The 16047-nt window shown below is 34.5% G+C and overlaps 1 protein-coding gene across 3 annotated transcripts in view; it reads right to left on the bottom strand.

Moving 5' to 3' along the window:
* The window catches only part of Rock1 (Rho associated coiled-coil containing protein kinase 1), a 118048-nt gene that overhangs the window by 40907 nt on the left and 61094 nt on the right, over positions 1–16047 (bottom strand). For 2 of the 3 annotated variants that reach the window (XM_032885865.1, XM_032885867.1), the window contains exons 10-13: positions 11866–12025; positions 8641–8701; positions 5683–5771; positions 1593–1641 (exon numbers count right to left, since the gene is read on the bottom strand). In XM_032885865.1, coding sequence (XP_032741756.1) covers positions 1593–1641; positions 5683–5771; positions 8641–8701; positions 11866–12025 — 359 coding nt within the window. The remainder of the gene's footprint in view (positions 1–1592; positions 1642–5682; positions 5772–8640; positions 8702–11865; positions 12026–16047) is intronic. The other variant, XM_032885866.1, reaches the window with a different exon arrangement.

Below are 16047 nucleotides of genomic sequence, written 5' to 3'. Positions count from 1 at the left end.
TCATCCCAATGTATTTTTATCCCTCTGAGTGCATCTTTTTCTCATTTGACTTTTACATGTTCAGTTTTTCTGTTATCTACCTGTTACTCATTCTGGCCTGATTATATTTTGGTCAGTACACACTATCATTCTGATTCCTTTAAGTATACTTCATGGCACAGGACAAGACTTATCTTGGTATGTGGTTCTCAAGTACTTGAAAAGACTGTATATTCTGCCACAGTTGAACAGATGATGTTAATGATGTGGTTATGTTCTATAAAGTCTGCTCTTGTTATTTTGAGGCCAGGAAGGAGGGACCCATAATATTCCTACTACTTATTTATTCTCTGAGACAGGATCTGATGTGTTCCAGGCTAGCACTGAACTTGCTATATACTTAAAGATGACCTGGACTTTTGTTCTCCCAGCATCCATTTCCACTACTCCCAGCACATGCTAGATGTGTGCTTCTGTGGAGCACTACATACAGGATTATAGGCATGTGCCAACATCTCTATTTTATGAGGTTGTAAGAATTTAGGCTACTCAAGCACTCTGTCAACTGAGAAACCTGTGGTGTTTCTTAGAAATCAAGTACCTCAGAGCTGGTCAGCTTTCTTCCCACTTCTCAGGATCGCCTCATATTTGTTTTACATTTAATGTATAGGAATCTTACCTGTACTTAGTAGTAAGAAGAGGAAACAGTACTTTCACTTTGCCCATAAGTAGGAATATATTAATTTAATAATTAAGACCTACCTCTCGATCTTGAACTCAGAAGGATGAGTAACTTAAGCATATAGCTTATCTGAATTTAGGACTGATTCCTTAACCAATCAGAATGAAATATTAAGGGCTAATTAAGACTAAGTTCGTACTGAGACTAATAGAAAAAAAAGTTGTCAAAATCTTGAGATGACTACACTTATATCCTAAGCCACAAATTAAAGAGAAAAACGTCACTAACAGGTAGAATTACTCTAGGGAAGAAAAACAGGACAACGTAAAATTTATCAAAGATTAAGTCTAAAAGACAAAGGATATTTACATTAGAAGAAGACTATAAAGAGTGTCTATTTCTGCCTAAGAGAGTCATCACAAAATAGAAAGTTAACAAGACTAAAAGTTTATTATATATTTGTGCACAAACATCTATCAGGAAACACTGTTTCTCTGCTAATTAAACCAGGCTGATAGGAAATCATAGAAAACATGAATACTTGTAAACTCAATTCTAAGCCCTACTAATCCTGTGGTATCATGTCTGTATCAATCATTTGAAATATTTCTTATCTTTCTTCCCAGTCTGCCTTTCTGACATAGTTGTAGCTTCTACTTTTGATATCTTGCTTCTTGTTTTTCAGCTCTCAAGAACCACAAAGTTGAAATTTATGTACTAAAATTTCAAAATGGTCTTAGAATAAAGTTGTACAAAGGGAACCAAAGTATAATCTGTAAACTTAAACCTGGAATCTAAAGTAAAATTTTCATCTTAATTTCTCATTATGCTTTGTGATTTCAAATGAAACTGCCTCTAGAAACGTACCCAAATGAAAGGGGGAAAAATGACATAAAGAAAAATTACTTGTACTTAATAAATTAAAAAGTACCTCTTCATCCAATTCTTTCATTATCTTGTCTAGTTTTATGTTTGAAGTTCTGTAAAAACAAAACACAACAAAATACAGATTATAAATCCATTTATTTTCATTACCCAGTGTTAATATCAACAGTCTTTTTCACTTGATTGTCTTAAAAACTGGGGTGTGTGTGTGTGTGTGTGTGTGTGTGTGTGTGTGGTCTGGCTGGTCTAATGAGACGTGTGCTTCTGTGGAGCAATAAGTATATTTTTGAAGGCACACAAATTATGTAAGATTAAAAGGTGTCAATTACACCAAAATACAGATAAAAAGTTTAAAAACATGTATAGCTCAGTGTTTCCTTAGTAATATTCTAATTGGCATGGTATGTAGCAATAATTTCAAAGTAGTGATGAATACAATTGAGATGCAGAGATAATGCAGCAATATCAATAACAATACTGGAAAACATCTTGTCTTTTATTGGCAAAAACTCATAGCTACAGTCTATTATCTATAGATTGTTGCTTGGGGAAAAGAAAAAGAAAGCTCTGGGGACAGCAGGATGATTCAGCAATAACAGTGCCTTGGAACCCAATCTAACACCTTACACACACACACACACACACACACACACACACACACACACACACACACACACACACACACACACACACGTGTGTGTGTCACAAATGCATGCCTTTGTACTCATACACACAATGCTAGTAAAAAATTTTTTTAAAGGTAATATTTTTCTCTTCCAAGTTTAAAGACCCCCTGGGAAAAGGTCTATGGATCTACCATTAAGAATTTCTCAACTGCAGGTGGTGATAGCATGTGCCTTTGACCCCAGCCTAGTCAACAGAGTGAGTTCCAGGACAGTAAAGGACATACAGAGAAATCTTGCCTTCAACTCCCAGCCCTGCAATTTCTGAACTTCCTAATCAGTATGCTATCAAGTAAAAGCCACTCAATCTATCCTAAAAGACTAAGTGAATAATGAGAAAGTGGCATACATCAAATAAGTAAATGTATGGGTAATGTAGGCAAAGTCTGAGATCTACCCAAACTGTATTATCTCCACCATGATGTCTTTTCTTTGTCTCTAAGCTAATTCTGACCTTCTCATACAGTGGTTCTCAACCTGTGGGTCATGTCCCTTGGGGGTTGCATATCAAGATATTTACATTATGATTTATAACAGTACCAAATTACATTAATGATGTAGCAACAAAATTTTATAGTCCTATACAGATCCCTTCAATATTAATTTCCTTTTCTTCTAGAACATACAAGTACTTTATATCAACAGGGAATTATCCTTGACTAATCTTCCTTTTTTGTTTCTTTTAAACAAAACAAAACAAAAAAACAAAACAAACAAAAAAGTGAAAAAATGAAGAAGTCAAGTTCTGCCAATTACCCAGTGAGGTATTTAGTCTGTAGGTGTGTGTATACATGTGTGCAGGTGCACAGTGTGAGTATTTAATCTGTAGGCGTATATACATGTGTGCAGGTGCGCAGTGTGAGTATTTAATCTGTAGGCGTATATACATGTGTGCAGGTGCACAGTGTGAGTATTTAATCTGTAGGTGTGTGTATACATGTGTGCAGGTGCACAGCGTAAGCAGAGTGAGGCTCCTAACATTGACCTTAGGTGTTTTCCTTGATGATGCTCCACTTTTCTACTTAGGCAGTCTCGGAGTGCGGAGGACCGACCCTCTCTGCACTGGCAGTATAGGTAGTGCCATGCCTATACTATACCTGGCCTGTAAGATGGTGCGTGGATGATGGAAAAACATTTTCCAATTCTTTAATGACCTTCTGTATATTCCACCATTCTTAAGGTAAATTTCAAATCCCTTTGTCGAAGAAACAAAGTCTTTTAAGATGTTGACTGTCCCGACTTTCCCAGGCTCATCTCCGTCTTTTCTTCTTATCGAACAGCTAATCAACTCCCCTTACAAGACCTCCACAATGTATAATTCCTGGATTTTAACACTTTCTTCTAAAGAACACTTTAGTCTTCTCACCCAACTTTTTGGTTCTGAGTTTTGAAAACATTCAATAAAGTGGTATAGGAATCTGATGATATAATCCTCATTTTTTCTTTTCTCTCTTTTCCTTTCCTTTTCTTTCTTTTTCTTTTTGAGGGAGCAGGCATAGTCTTATGTAGCCTAGGCTGGCCTTGAACTTGTGATTTTCCTGTTCTACCTCTTCAGTGCTGAGATTATAGGTAAGGGGGATTAACCATGGTGTTCTTCTACCATGCTATACATTACACTGTATCATTTTATTCTTCCTAACTTACCATGTACCAATTAATTTATAATTATATTGCCTTCCCTAATGTTTACTAGCTCCACATAAATAGGGGTCATATCTTCTTTGACTTAATACTATATAGTTGGTATGCACATTATTTAGCACAGACTAAAATCTTACTTTTTAAGATTTATCTATTTTATTTATGTGAGATCACTATAGCTGTCTTTAGACACACCAGAAGAGGGCATCGGATCCCATTACAGATGGTTGCTGAGAATGGATCTCAGGACCTCAAAGAGCAGCCAGTGCTCTTAAACTCTGAACCATTTCTCCAGCCCCACAATCTTTGGTAAATGAATGTAATTAAAATTATTTGAATGCCTGGGCTAAAAAAAAAATTCTTAATCCTCTTGCCTTCGCTTCCTAAAGAGTTGGGATTAAGTCTGTCATTTCCATTTCTTGAGGTTACATATTTTTCTATGATCACCTGCTTTGGCTATTCTGATTTCTTCCTCAAACCCTTCTTCACCAACACCTACAAAATTTTAGGTTTTCTAAAAATTTTTAAAGATTGTTGTTTTATTTTAAAATATGCACACATGTATGCCTGTGTGCAAGTTATGTAAACACTTGAGTGCGATGTCCACGGAGTCCATGAGAAGGTGTCGGATGCCCTGGAACTGGAGTTACAGATGCTTGTGAGCCACACTACATGGCTGCAAAAGCAGGAGCCATCTTTACAGCTCCTAAGTTTTAAAGTAGAAATGTCTCAGTATTTTCATGTTTGTATCTACTCTTTCCCTCCCTTATTTCTACACTTCACTCTTAGAAATTCCTTCCAAATCCAGCTGCAGTTGTTTGTTCATTACATGCTTCTTGCCTTTTTAATTTTAAATTATACAGTTAGCTATATAATATACCAGGAAAGGTAGGCAGAAAAAAAAAAAACTTAATTATTTTCTATGCTTCTAGTATTCTCAAGTTTTCCCAATACCATTTACAGAATACTAAATCTGCTACAATTATATTTCACTTACTCAATAATAGTCATAAAATGTAATTATAAAATTATTTGTAGCGAAAAGTTTGGACATTATTTTGAGTTATTTTAAAATACCTTGATCATCATCTACTTCAGTAACTTTCAATCTCCTACTGCAAGCCTTTAATACAGTTCCTCTTGGTATAGTGACCTCCAACAATAAGTTGCTGCTACTTCATTGCAATTTTGCTGTTATAAATTGTAATATAAATATCCAATATGTAGGATGGTCTTAAGAGATCCCTATGACAGGGTCATTTGACCCATAAAAGGGTTGCAATCTACAGGATGAGAGTCATTCTATTCTGTAAATAAATACATGTTACCAAAAGAATTTGATTCAACCAGGAAAAAAAAATAATTAAATGAATTATACTCTAGAAAATCTCAGTGGAAGAATGAAAATTAGTCATTTTAGCTCAGAAGATTATTTTGCATTTCAGAAATTCCTTTCAATTAGCTACTTAAAACATAGTGGAGGGAAATGAATGTGGCAACTAATTTTTAAAAACCTGACAAAACATTTCTGTACCTAATGCCAACACAAATGTTCCTTACTCTTCTTTTTGCAGTGCTGGGGATGAAACTCAGGGCCAGGGCCCTGGGTATGCTAAGCACCACTCTACAGTCAACCTACATGACAAGCTATCAGTATTATTGTCAATTCTGGCCAAGAAGCTTTTTATGGGTGTGCATAAGTAGCAACTTTGATATCCCCATCTTCCATATCCCTCTAAGGTGTTGACAGAGTATACATTCTAAAATATATACCTAACTTCTAATTAGAGTTTCACTGAAGGACAGTCTCACCTGCACTTTTGCTCCATTTCATCTTTTAATTGCATTTCATTATGCAGTTGTTCTTCAAGCTTGTAGATTGTTTTCTGTAAACTTTCCTGCTTTAATTGAAAAGAAAAAAATCCTTCATTCTGCTAATATTCAGAGAAATTAAAAGTAACACTTTTATTAGCATTTTATGGCTGTTTAGAATGACTAATTTAATCCTTTACCTTTTTGAATAATGTTAGTTCGTATTTTCTCAATAGAGTTGTTCATAATTCAAATGTATCAAAACATTAGCCCACTATGTACATTTTTATGTTTTACGTATCAGTTAAAAATATGTAATTCAAAGACATAGGCACAAAATATTACGATGTGGTGTTAATAAGACTGCCTATAGAATGTACTAAAGAAAAAGAGTCACTTCTAATTTTACCAAAAATATAAATGCTTTAAGGTGCACCTAACAGATGGAAAAATGAGCCCAAAGGAGAAGGAAGTAGAAAGGAGAGATAAGAAAATAGGATGTCGGATAATGGGGGAAAAAAAATCAAACGCAGCACAAGATAAAAAATATCACTAGGAATTAACTCATACCAATCTTTAAGAAATAAGTAGGACCATTGTATACACAGTATGACATCATAAAATAATTAGTATTCCAGGGCTAGGAAGAAGGTTCAGTGGCACATGATTATAATTCTAGTGCTAGATAAGCTGGGGAGGAGATAGGATGATGTGCCTGGGGTTTGCTGCTCAGCTAGCTTAGCTAATCAATGAGCTCCAAGATTAAGGAGAGACCTAGAATAAACGAAAAGGTTGGAGAGAATAAAAAAGACACTGAATCTGACCTTTGCATATACACGTGCACACACGAACAAAAAAAATTATTTTTAAAAATGACCAGAGCAGGAAGAGTACTACCATAGAACTCTCCCTTTTCTCTTTTTATCATATGTTCTCTTACATTCAAGAGGAAATATATCAAAAGAATCTGCTTCACAAAAATGGCTGCTGGCACTGTGGAAGTGGAATCAGAAGTTCAAGGTCATCATAGCTAAAGGCCATCCCAAACTATCTGAGGCTATCTCAAGAAACCAAACCAAAGCCAAGTAAAAAATAAATAATACTGGGGAAATGACCCAGTTCATAGACTGCTTACCTAGGATGCATGAAGCCCTAGCTTCTAGTCCCTAGTACCACATAAACTAGATATAAATGACCCATACTAGTAATGGCAACACAAGGGACTGAGGGGCACAAAGATCAAGTTCATGCTCATCTTTAACCAGACACTGAGTTTGAAGCCAGTAAGAGCTACACAGAACATTGTAAATGGGCTCAGTGGTTATGAGCACTTACTACTCTTAGAAGGCAAGAGTTCAGTTCCCAGCACCCTTTATCAGGTAGCTCACAACCACTTGTAGCTCCAGTCCCAGGTAACTTGATGGTCTCTTCTATATTCCACAGGTACATGCACTCACATGGTGTACCAACCAACATAAACCCAGGTATATATAAATGCATGCATTAAAAATTTTTAATCTTGAAAAAAATGTAAGAAACAACAATTAAAAAACCTAATTGCTACTCCTTTGCTTCTTGATTAAAAGCATATAACCAAGATGATGAGTATATATAGTTCAGTAGTCAAATTTATATTGAACCTGGCTTTGATATCCAGGACCATAAAACACACAAATCAAAAAGCAAACGTAAATAAAATACATCTATGAGACAGGCAGTGGTGGTGCATGCCTTTAATCCTAGCACTCAGGAGGCAGAGGCAGGTAGATCTCTGTAAGTTTGAGGCTATCTTGGTCTATACGGCAAGTTCCAGGACAGCAAGGATTACACAGAGAAACCCTATCTTAAAAATTAAAAAAAGAAAAAAAAAGTGTCTTGTGTACACCAGGTATTTTAAGGATAACAAGGTAATTATTCTTAGAAGGAGGGAAAGAAGTCAGGTAGGCTTGTCTTTTCAGTCACATGAACAACAGAAAGAATTCCTAACTAGAACATACCAAGTTCCTTAATAATATGCTTATTTATCATATATAACAAATTCCAAAGAATGAAGAAATTAAGTTATGCCGGCAATACTAGTTATTCTCTATTTCCCCAACTCCTTTTCAGTCTTAAAGATCTACCTTCTACTTTTCATAAAATCTACAGATTACACTGCCTGGGTCTGTTGTGCTTAGTCTCAGACAATAAGGGAAAATAAAAAAAAAAAACAAAAAAAACCCAAACACAAGACAGATGGAGATATGAAGCTACTCTTTCAACACTCTTGTTCTACATTCTGGGCTCCTCTTTATCATGCCAAACTTCCTCCTTGCTTTCAGCAGTAGAAGAGCAATGGCTTTTTACCGCTGTTAGTAAAAGGGCGCTTTCCAACCCTTTACTGTTCTGTCTGATTGATGTTTGTAGTATAACATTCTTTTACTTAAAACTTTTTAAATTTAATGCATGTATACACATAATGTAGTAAATATGTCCACTGAGATACTATCCAGTCTTTAAAATGGGAAGTCTAATATATAATGCGATATGGGTGAATTTAGGTAAATGAAATAAGCCTGTCACATAAAGACAAATATATCTAATTCCATTTATAGGAGAGAGTAGAAGAAATTGAGAGACAAAGTAGAGCAGGTTACCAGGGCCTGAGGAAAGGGTGATGAAATGAGTAGTTATCATTTAATACAATTTCCAGCTTGGACTAATGATTTAAAGGATAATAATTGTTAATCAGTAGCAGTTTATAATTTCTTAACTATTTACATACATATTATATATATAAATATAACATATATATGATACTCAGATAAGAAATACTGAATAGATAATAATTTAAGTGTCATAAATATTTAAACTAACTGCACATTCACAAGCAATTCATATGCTTACTTAATATCACACACAAATACATTAACTGTGAATTTAAAAATAAAAACCAAACTGAGAGTAAGAAATACCTACCACGTTTTTATCCACATTGGAGCTAGATCTGTTCTCACTGGGATTTGCTGAAGTTAAGTATCTATAGAGTGAGAGTATGGAATTTAAAAGAAAATAGTTTTTAACATATAGTAACAAACAATAAGCACTGTGTGCCTGTTTTATGTTCAGTGTTTACTAGCTAATATTTTAAAAATTAAGTACGTTTAATTTTTATTTTAGAAACAATATGTAAGTTAGATAGTTCCTAAGTAACAATTATAATTCAACGTTTTTTATAGGAAATATATATCAATATTTATACTGTTCAGGAACATTAAAAACAAAAACTAGCCAATTTTTAAAAATACTTAATGAAAACATTAATGATGCATCGACAGCAAAAACAAAGTGGTATTTATTACACAAAGTAGTGCAATAGTTGCTGCTGAAATTCAAAGAAATCACAACCTCAGTGCTCTTCTTCTATTTTGCTTTTAACTCCATTAAAGTTTAGCTTTTTATTTCTAAATTCTTTACTCTTAATATCATGAGAAAGAGAAGGATTCCATATACAACATTAACAACACACTTTAGGCTCTCTCACTGACTTTTTTATAGATTTTAGATTATAAATATATATAGATTTTAGGTATGCTAAAATCCATAAAATAGCACAAAAAAAAAAAGTGCTTAAGGCCAGGAAGCTCCATAGTACCAAAAAATCCTGTCTGGGACTCTGAACTAGACAGAGCAAGAACTTTGCAGATTTAATAGATTATATAATTGCATTCTACAAACTGGTAGTAAAAGGCTGAATGCAGAAGGGGAATACAAGGACACCTTCTTTCCATATCCTCTCCACCTTTATCTTGTGTTCAAGAGCTCTTTGTGTTGCATATAGTGTTGCTTTTATATAAAATGTGGATATCTGAATAACTTCTATAAAAGTCTTTAAGAATACAGCTGAATATACTCAAGGTATTTTGATAATCATTTTTTATAGTTACCCTTTAGAAATAAAGCTTTTGGATTTCAGGATTCACAAGTTTTCTATCTCACACAAGTATATTAAAACTTAACATTTGAGATTATAGTAAGCTAGTTAAATATTTTGTTGACTGTTTTTAAGACAGAGTTTTGCTCTTTGTCACATGTATAGTCAACACTATATTACAGAATAAGACACATGTACAATAAAGAAATGTAGTGAGCCCAGACCTGCCTCTTGTCTCAGCCTTCCATGAACTCAGATTATAGAGATGTACCATCATGGCCAACTGTTGGTTCTTTATGAAAAACACCTGCATTTTTCACCTTTTCATGTTATAAGCAACTACTTTTAAAAGGCACTACATTTCTGCACACATGGTCTAGGTAGACATATACCCAGGCCTACACACATACATATAAAATAATAAAAAGAAATATTTACATTAGACTACGATACTTAAGAACACAATATATCCTATTTTTAAGAAATATAAACATTACTTAGGAACATGAATCATGAATATAAAGGAAAATCAGAAAATACAATGAAGTGTACGATAATGTAGTACAAATTTTAAAAATTAACTTTGTATAGAGAAACATAAAGTAATTAATTGCTAGACTCATATAGAGAATCCAAAAATACTGGGGATTGTTTGTCAACATATTGTTTTCATAAAAATATAAAAGTACCATTATACCCTAGATAATATAAGATAGACTTTAAGAAAACCTATCTAGAAGATCTCCTGTTTACATATATCAATATAAGGTAAATAAAGTTATTATGTAAGTGTCAGGAGGAAGAGATTAAACAGTAGGTTTTATTGTAAAAGCTCAAGTGTGAGCTCGCTGGTAGTGATGCTGCTCCAGCGTCCAGTGTAGCACTAAGAAAATCCTGGGGAAGTGAGTTTAGGAGGCAGAACTACACTGCCTTCTTGATTTCTACAGTACACCCAAATCTATCATTATGAAAGTTCTGATTTAAATGATAAGACTAGTTAACGTGAAATTAGTTACAATATTCAAATTAATAATCACTCCAAGTAAGTCAAATATTTAAAACCATACCATGAGAAATAAATTGATGTTTAAAACAATTAAATTACAAGGCTAATAAAAATGTTTAAAACAATAAATGTTTAAAACAATAAAAGTTTAAAACAATGAAAAATAACGGGTGTGCAGATTTAAACCAAAAGTACTTTGTTGCATGATACTGGTCTGGCATTTTGTTTCTGTTAAGTAGAACTTACATTCTAAGTTCATTCATTTCCTCACTGGACATGTACTTTATCATATTCTGTACCATGGTACTGACCATACATGTGACAAAGAACAAATTATCAAATATATCTGTTGAATGGATGAATGCCAAACACAATGAAATAAGCTAAAGGTTAATTTTAATTTATACCTTACGTACATGTAAAGACAGAAGTTAACATTAGAAGTTATCAGTTAGAAACAGTTAACACTGAATGCTTACTTCATGCAAATTGTGTTTTACTATGTTTTTATTCGCATAACCCTTCAGATAACTCAGAATTTAGGTAAGTTGTCCCTATCCTCAGGGGACAGAAACATAACATACAGCTACAGTTATTTGTCAAACATAACACTATAGGTACAATTGTATGTTCTAGATGATGGAAATGTTCATTAAATGTTTTGGTTTTTTGAGGAGGAAGGAGAAACTAGTTTTTCAAAAACTAAAAATTATGGTTTTTTTTAATAGCATTAATACAGTGATAAAGTGCTAGGTAAATGGATTGTGTTGTTCTGAAATTTCTGGGCAGTTAAATTTTTAAATAAAAATAATAAATGAAATGTCAGTATTAACATAATTATTGGGCTGGAAAGATGGGTTAAGAACACTGACTGCTCTTCTAGAGGTTCTGAGTTCAATTCCCAGCACCCCCATGGTGGCTCACAACCATCTTTAGTAGGATCCGATGCCCTCTTCTGGTATATCTGAAGAAAGCAACAGTATACATAAAATAAATAAATCTTAAAAATAAAGTTATTTCATCTGTTATTTTCACTTGAAGATATGCTACATAATTCAACAAATTTTCCTGAAAAACTATATTCTTAACATGAATGAGACAGAAAAAAACCATCAAATGCCAAATATTACAAATAGAAATTGGTATACTAAAAAGATCTAACTTTAGATATCATTAAACCTACTTAAAAACATTATCTTTCAGAAAATACGGTGAATATAAAAGAATTATCACTTACCCCTAAATTACTGCTTGGTATACTTACCTACGATTGCTATAATATGTAAATCCTACAAAAGGTAGCTGATTGCCAACAAAAGCTTTTGGAATAGGAAATGTTTCTTCATCTCCTTTATCTTCTTCTAAGTCATCAAAATTACTAGTATCAATGTCACTACTTAAATCAGGCACAACTGGTGCTACAGCTAAAAACAAAAAGAAAGTAGTAGTTCTTTTCAAACGTAGTATACAAATAAAGTGGCACAAAGATAAAGCAACCCAGCACTGTGGCAAACACCTATAGTACTAGCTACTCAAGAGGCTGGTCAAGTGCTGAGCCCAGGAGTTTAGGGCTAGCTAGACAACTGGTCAACAAGACCAGACTTCATTTAAAGTAAGCAAACAGGATCCATACTAAATCCTGATGATTTCTTGCTTCTAAATAGCTTGTGGATCACAACATAAAATGCATTAAATTCTACAATACTAAGATTTACTAGATTTCAAAATTAAATGAAAATTATATATTTGCACGTACTTATGTTTCAAGCTTACATTGAATGCTACAAATAAAATTAGGATTTGATATAAAACACAACATAGTTTAAAATACTCAAAGGCATTTGAAAATGCATGTGTTAATTTTCAGAACATATAGCTTAACAAAGTGTACTTTTAAAAAAAAGGCCATTTTAAGTACTGAGTTGTTCTTCTGCTATAGAGAAAACCAAAAGTCAAGATTATTTCTTAGTTGTCTTAGAAATAAAGAGGAGGAAGGGAATCATACATGATGGGGAGTGGTTAATGGGCTTCTTATAAGAGAAAGCATCCACATGAAATTAATGTTTCTAATATCTTCTGGAGCTTGAATATGATATAAAAGGGCACATCTAAGTATAAAGCTAGGCAGTGGCGGTACATGTCTTTAATCCCAGCACTAGGGAGGCAGAGGCAGGCAGATCTAAGTTTGAGGTCAGCCTGGTCCAGAACAGTCAGGTCTACATAGAGAAACCCTGCTTCAAAAAAAAAAAAAAAAAAACAACAAACAAACATCCATCTGACTGACCGACGGACCGACCAAAGTATAAAGTCTTTGGTGTAAAAACAAGGGCAACCAAGAAAATACTAGATATCACTACCTTAGATACAATTACCTTACTTTCCTTTAGAGAAAAAGATGACTATGAGCAAAACCAACTGAACTTGTTTCACTGATTTATTTATATACATGTACTATTTTTCTTTTTAATCACTGAGATCCAGTCAAAAAAATCTATCAAGTTTAATTTTAGGCACATGAAACTAACTGGCCAACTTTGGAACAAAGCAACAGAGCTAGCTCAACAAAGCTGAGGCATTAATCAACAGTAGCAACAGAGGGAAAAGGGGGCCTTTCACTTTCATGGTCAAAAGAACTGCCTGACTAAATAATCCCTCCCCCTCGGTCACAGCAACTGATTTGTAAAATGAGAAGTACATAAAAGATCACTGCTTCCTGAAAGAAAATTATGGTCTCGGCAAAATCAATCTTTCTTATCTTCCCTCCTTCCTTTGGGAATTCCTCTCACTGTTTTATATGTTTTTGAAACCACTCTGGCTAGCCTCAAACTCACTGAGACCTGCTTGCCTCCTGAGTGCCACCATGCCCAGTAAATGTACTTCTTAAAGCAGTATCTTTCCATCTAAATTTTTGGTCCACTGAAGGTAACATTTGACAAAATCTGCATACACTTGCAGCTATCATGAATAGGGGGAGAAATGCTACCGGTATCTGTTAAATACCTTATAATGCTAAGGACAATGGTCCTTGTTACCGCACCCCCAAGACAGATTTATCCTGTCAATTTGCTTAAGTTTCAAAATCTCTTTCTAATACTATCACGTAGTATTTTAAAAAAGCCAACCAGTGTGTATTTTCTCTTGTCACTACCAATGGACTCCGTTTTAAGAGGTGTTATTTTAATTTTTAGAAAATAGTTTATTATGCTTTACTTATGTGTATATACGTGTCCATGACGTGGCATATTATGGAGGTCAGAGGACAACTTGTAGGTAATGTGAATTCTCAGAAAAATTCTGGTATAAGTCTTTGGTGGCAAGCACCTTTACATAATGAGCCATCTTACCCACCCATTAGAGTATTTAAAATGTGTCCAGGTTTTTCTTTTTTTCCTTTCTTTATCTTTTTTGTAAACTGTCGAGATGTAAGATATGCTGAGAGAGCTCTGAAATCCTTGCTACTGAGTTGCCACATTTAAGACTATGCATAATGTCACCTAATCAAATGAGAACTAGTTAGTGAGGTGAGGTCTACTTTACTGACTTATCATCAACAGTGTAATCAGTTACAGGCTTTGTTAATAAATAACCAATAACCTGATGGGCATCAAGAACACAAAGAAGAAATCCTAAAAACACCTTTCTCTACTGAAGTAAACATTGTGTTGGCAAAAACTGTCAGAAGCAACTTTCTTATGAATTGTATAATCTAATAATTCTTTAAAATAAACAGGGGTTGTTTAATAAAGAAAGTGACTCAAAGGACCTAGAAAGAAGGATTAGTGTTAAGAGCATTTGCTGCTCTTGCAGAAGACCCAAGCTCTATTTCCAGTACCTTCATCAAGTGGCTCACAACCACCTCTAACTTCAGCTATAGGGGATCAAATGCCCTCTTCTGCCTTTTGTTGATACACACACACACACACACACACACACACGCGCGCGCGCACAGAGGTATATACATATACACATAAAGTTTAAAAAAATTGAAACAAAGAAAAAAAAAAAAAGAAACCAAACAAGTAACTCGTAACGTTCATGTTTGGGAAATTTCTGTCACTGGCTAACAGAAAAGAGATAATAGCAATCACATGAGGCAGGGGACATGCACTTTGTAAAGCCGGTTTGGACAATAAATAATAACCTTTAGAGGAGTAATGTGATTTTGAGAGTTAATACTATAACATTTAAAGTGTCAAGCTCATAAAAATTTACAAAGCATATATATTTTGCTAAAAAAAAAAGGACACAGGGAAGTTTTGGAGGAAAAAAAAAACACCACCAGAGAACTCTAGGCATTTAAACTACTAAATACAACTTTATAATAAATCTTCTTTATATGTATAAACATTAAAGAATACTATAGACAACGAACTATAAGGAAGCAGGAGAATGATGTCTTAACTGTTAGGCAATAAAAAAAAGAATAAAATAGCCCTTCTGCCCAGTCCTTTCTGCTGGGACAGACTGCTAGTTAGTCTGTTCCCTGGAAGACACCACATCCTGAGGCATCCCAGAAGATCCACTGCGTTTAGAGCATTTGGTAAGAAAGCTCCCGGAAGCTTCTGTAAGGCAAAGGACCTAGTCAATAAGACAAATAGGCAACCTACAGATTGGGGAAAAACTCTTCACTAACCCCACATCCGATAGAGGGCTAATATCCAAAATATACAAAGAACTCAAGAAGCTAACCACCAAAAAACAAACAACCCAATCAAAAGATGGGGTATAGAACTACACAGAGAATTCACAATAGAGGAATCTCGAATAGCTAAGGAGCACATAAATAAATGTTCAAAGTCCTTAGTAATTAGAAAAATGTAAATCAAAATGACCCTTACACCAGTCAGAATGGCTAAGATCAAAAAACCTCAGGTGACAACGCATATTAGGGAACCACTCTGGAAATCAACTTGGAGGTTCCTCAGAAAATTGGAAATAGACCTACTACCTAAAGACCCAGAAATATCACTCTTGGGAATATACCCTAAAGATGCCTCATCATGCCACAGGGACACATGTTCCATTCATTATGTTCAAGCAGCCTTATTTGTGATAGCCAGAAGCTGGAAACAACTCAGATGTCCCATGACAGAAGAATGGATAAAGAAAATGTGGTTCATTTACACAATGGAATACTACTCTGCTATTAAGAACAAGGACATCCTGAGTTTTGCAGGCAATAAATAGAACTAGAAAATATCATCCTGAGTGAGATAATTCAGACCCAAAAGGACATGAATGGTATGTACCCACTAATAGGTGGATATTAGCAAAAGAAAAAAGTAACATAATACCCAAGATACAGTCCACAGAACTCAAAAAGATCAACAAGCTGAAGGGCCCAAGTGTGGACGCCTCAGTCCCACTTGGGAGGGAGAAGAAAGCAATCACAAGTGGGGAGGGAGGAACCTGGGAGGGAAAGGCTGAGGAGGGTGGGGGAAAGGGG

This window comes from Rattus rattus, chromosome 15 (genome assembly GCF_011064425.1).
Source record: "Rattus rattus isolate New Zealand chromosome 15, Rrattus_CSIRO_v1, whole genome shotgun sequence".
In the NCBI taxonomy this organism is placed as follows: Eukaryota; Metazoa; Chordata; class Mammalia; order Rodentia; family Muridae; genus Rattus; species Rattus rattus.
The sequence above is the reverse complement of the archived record's forward strand: the minus strand, read 5'-3'. Positions and strand labels throughout refer to the sequence as shown.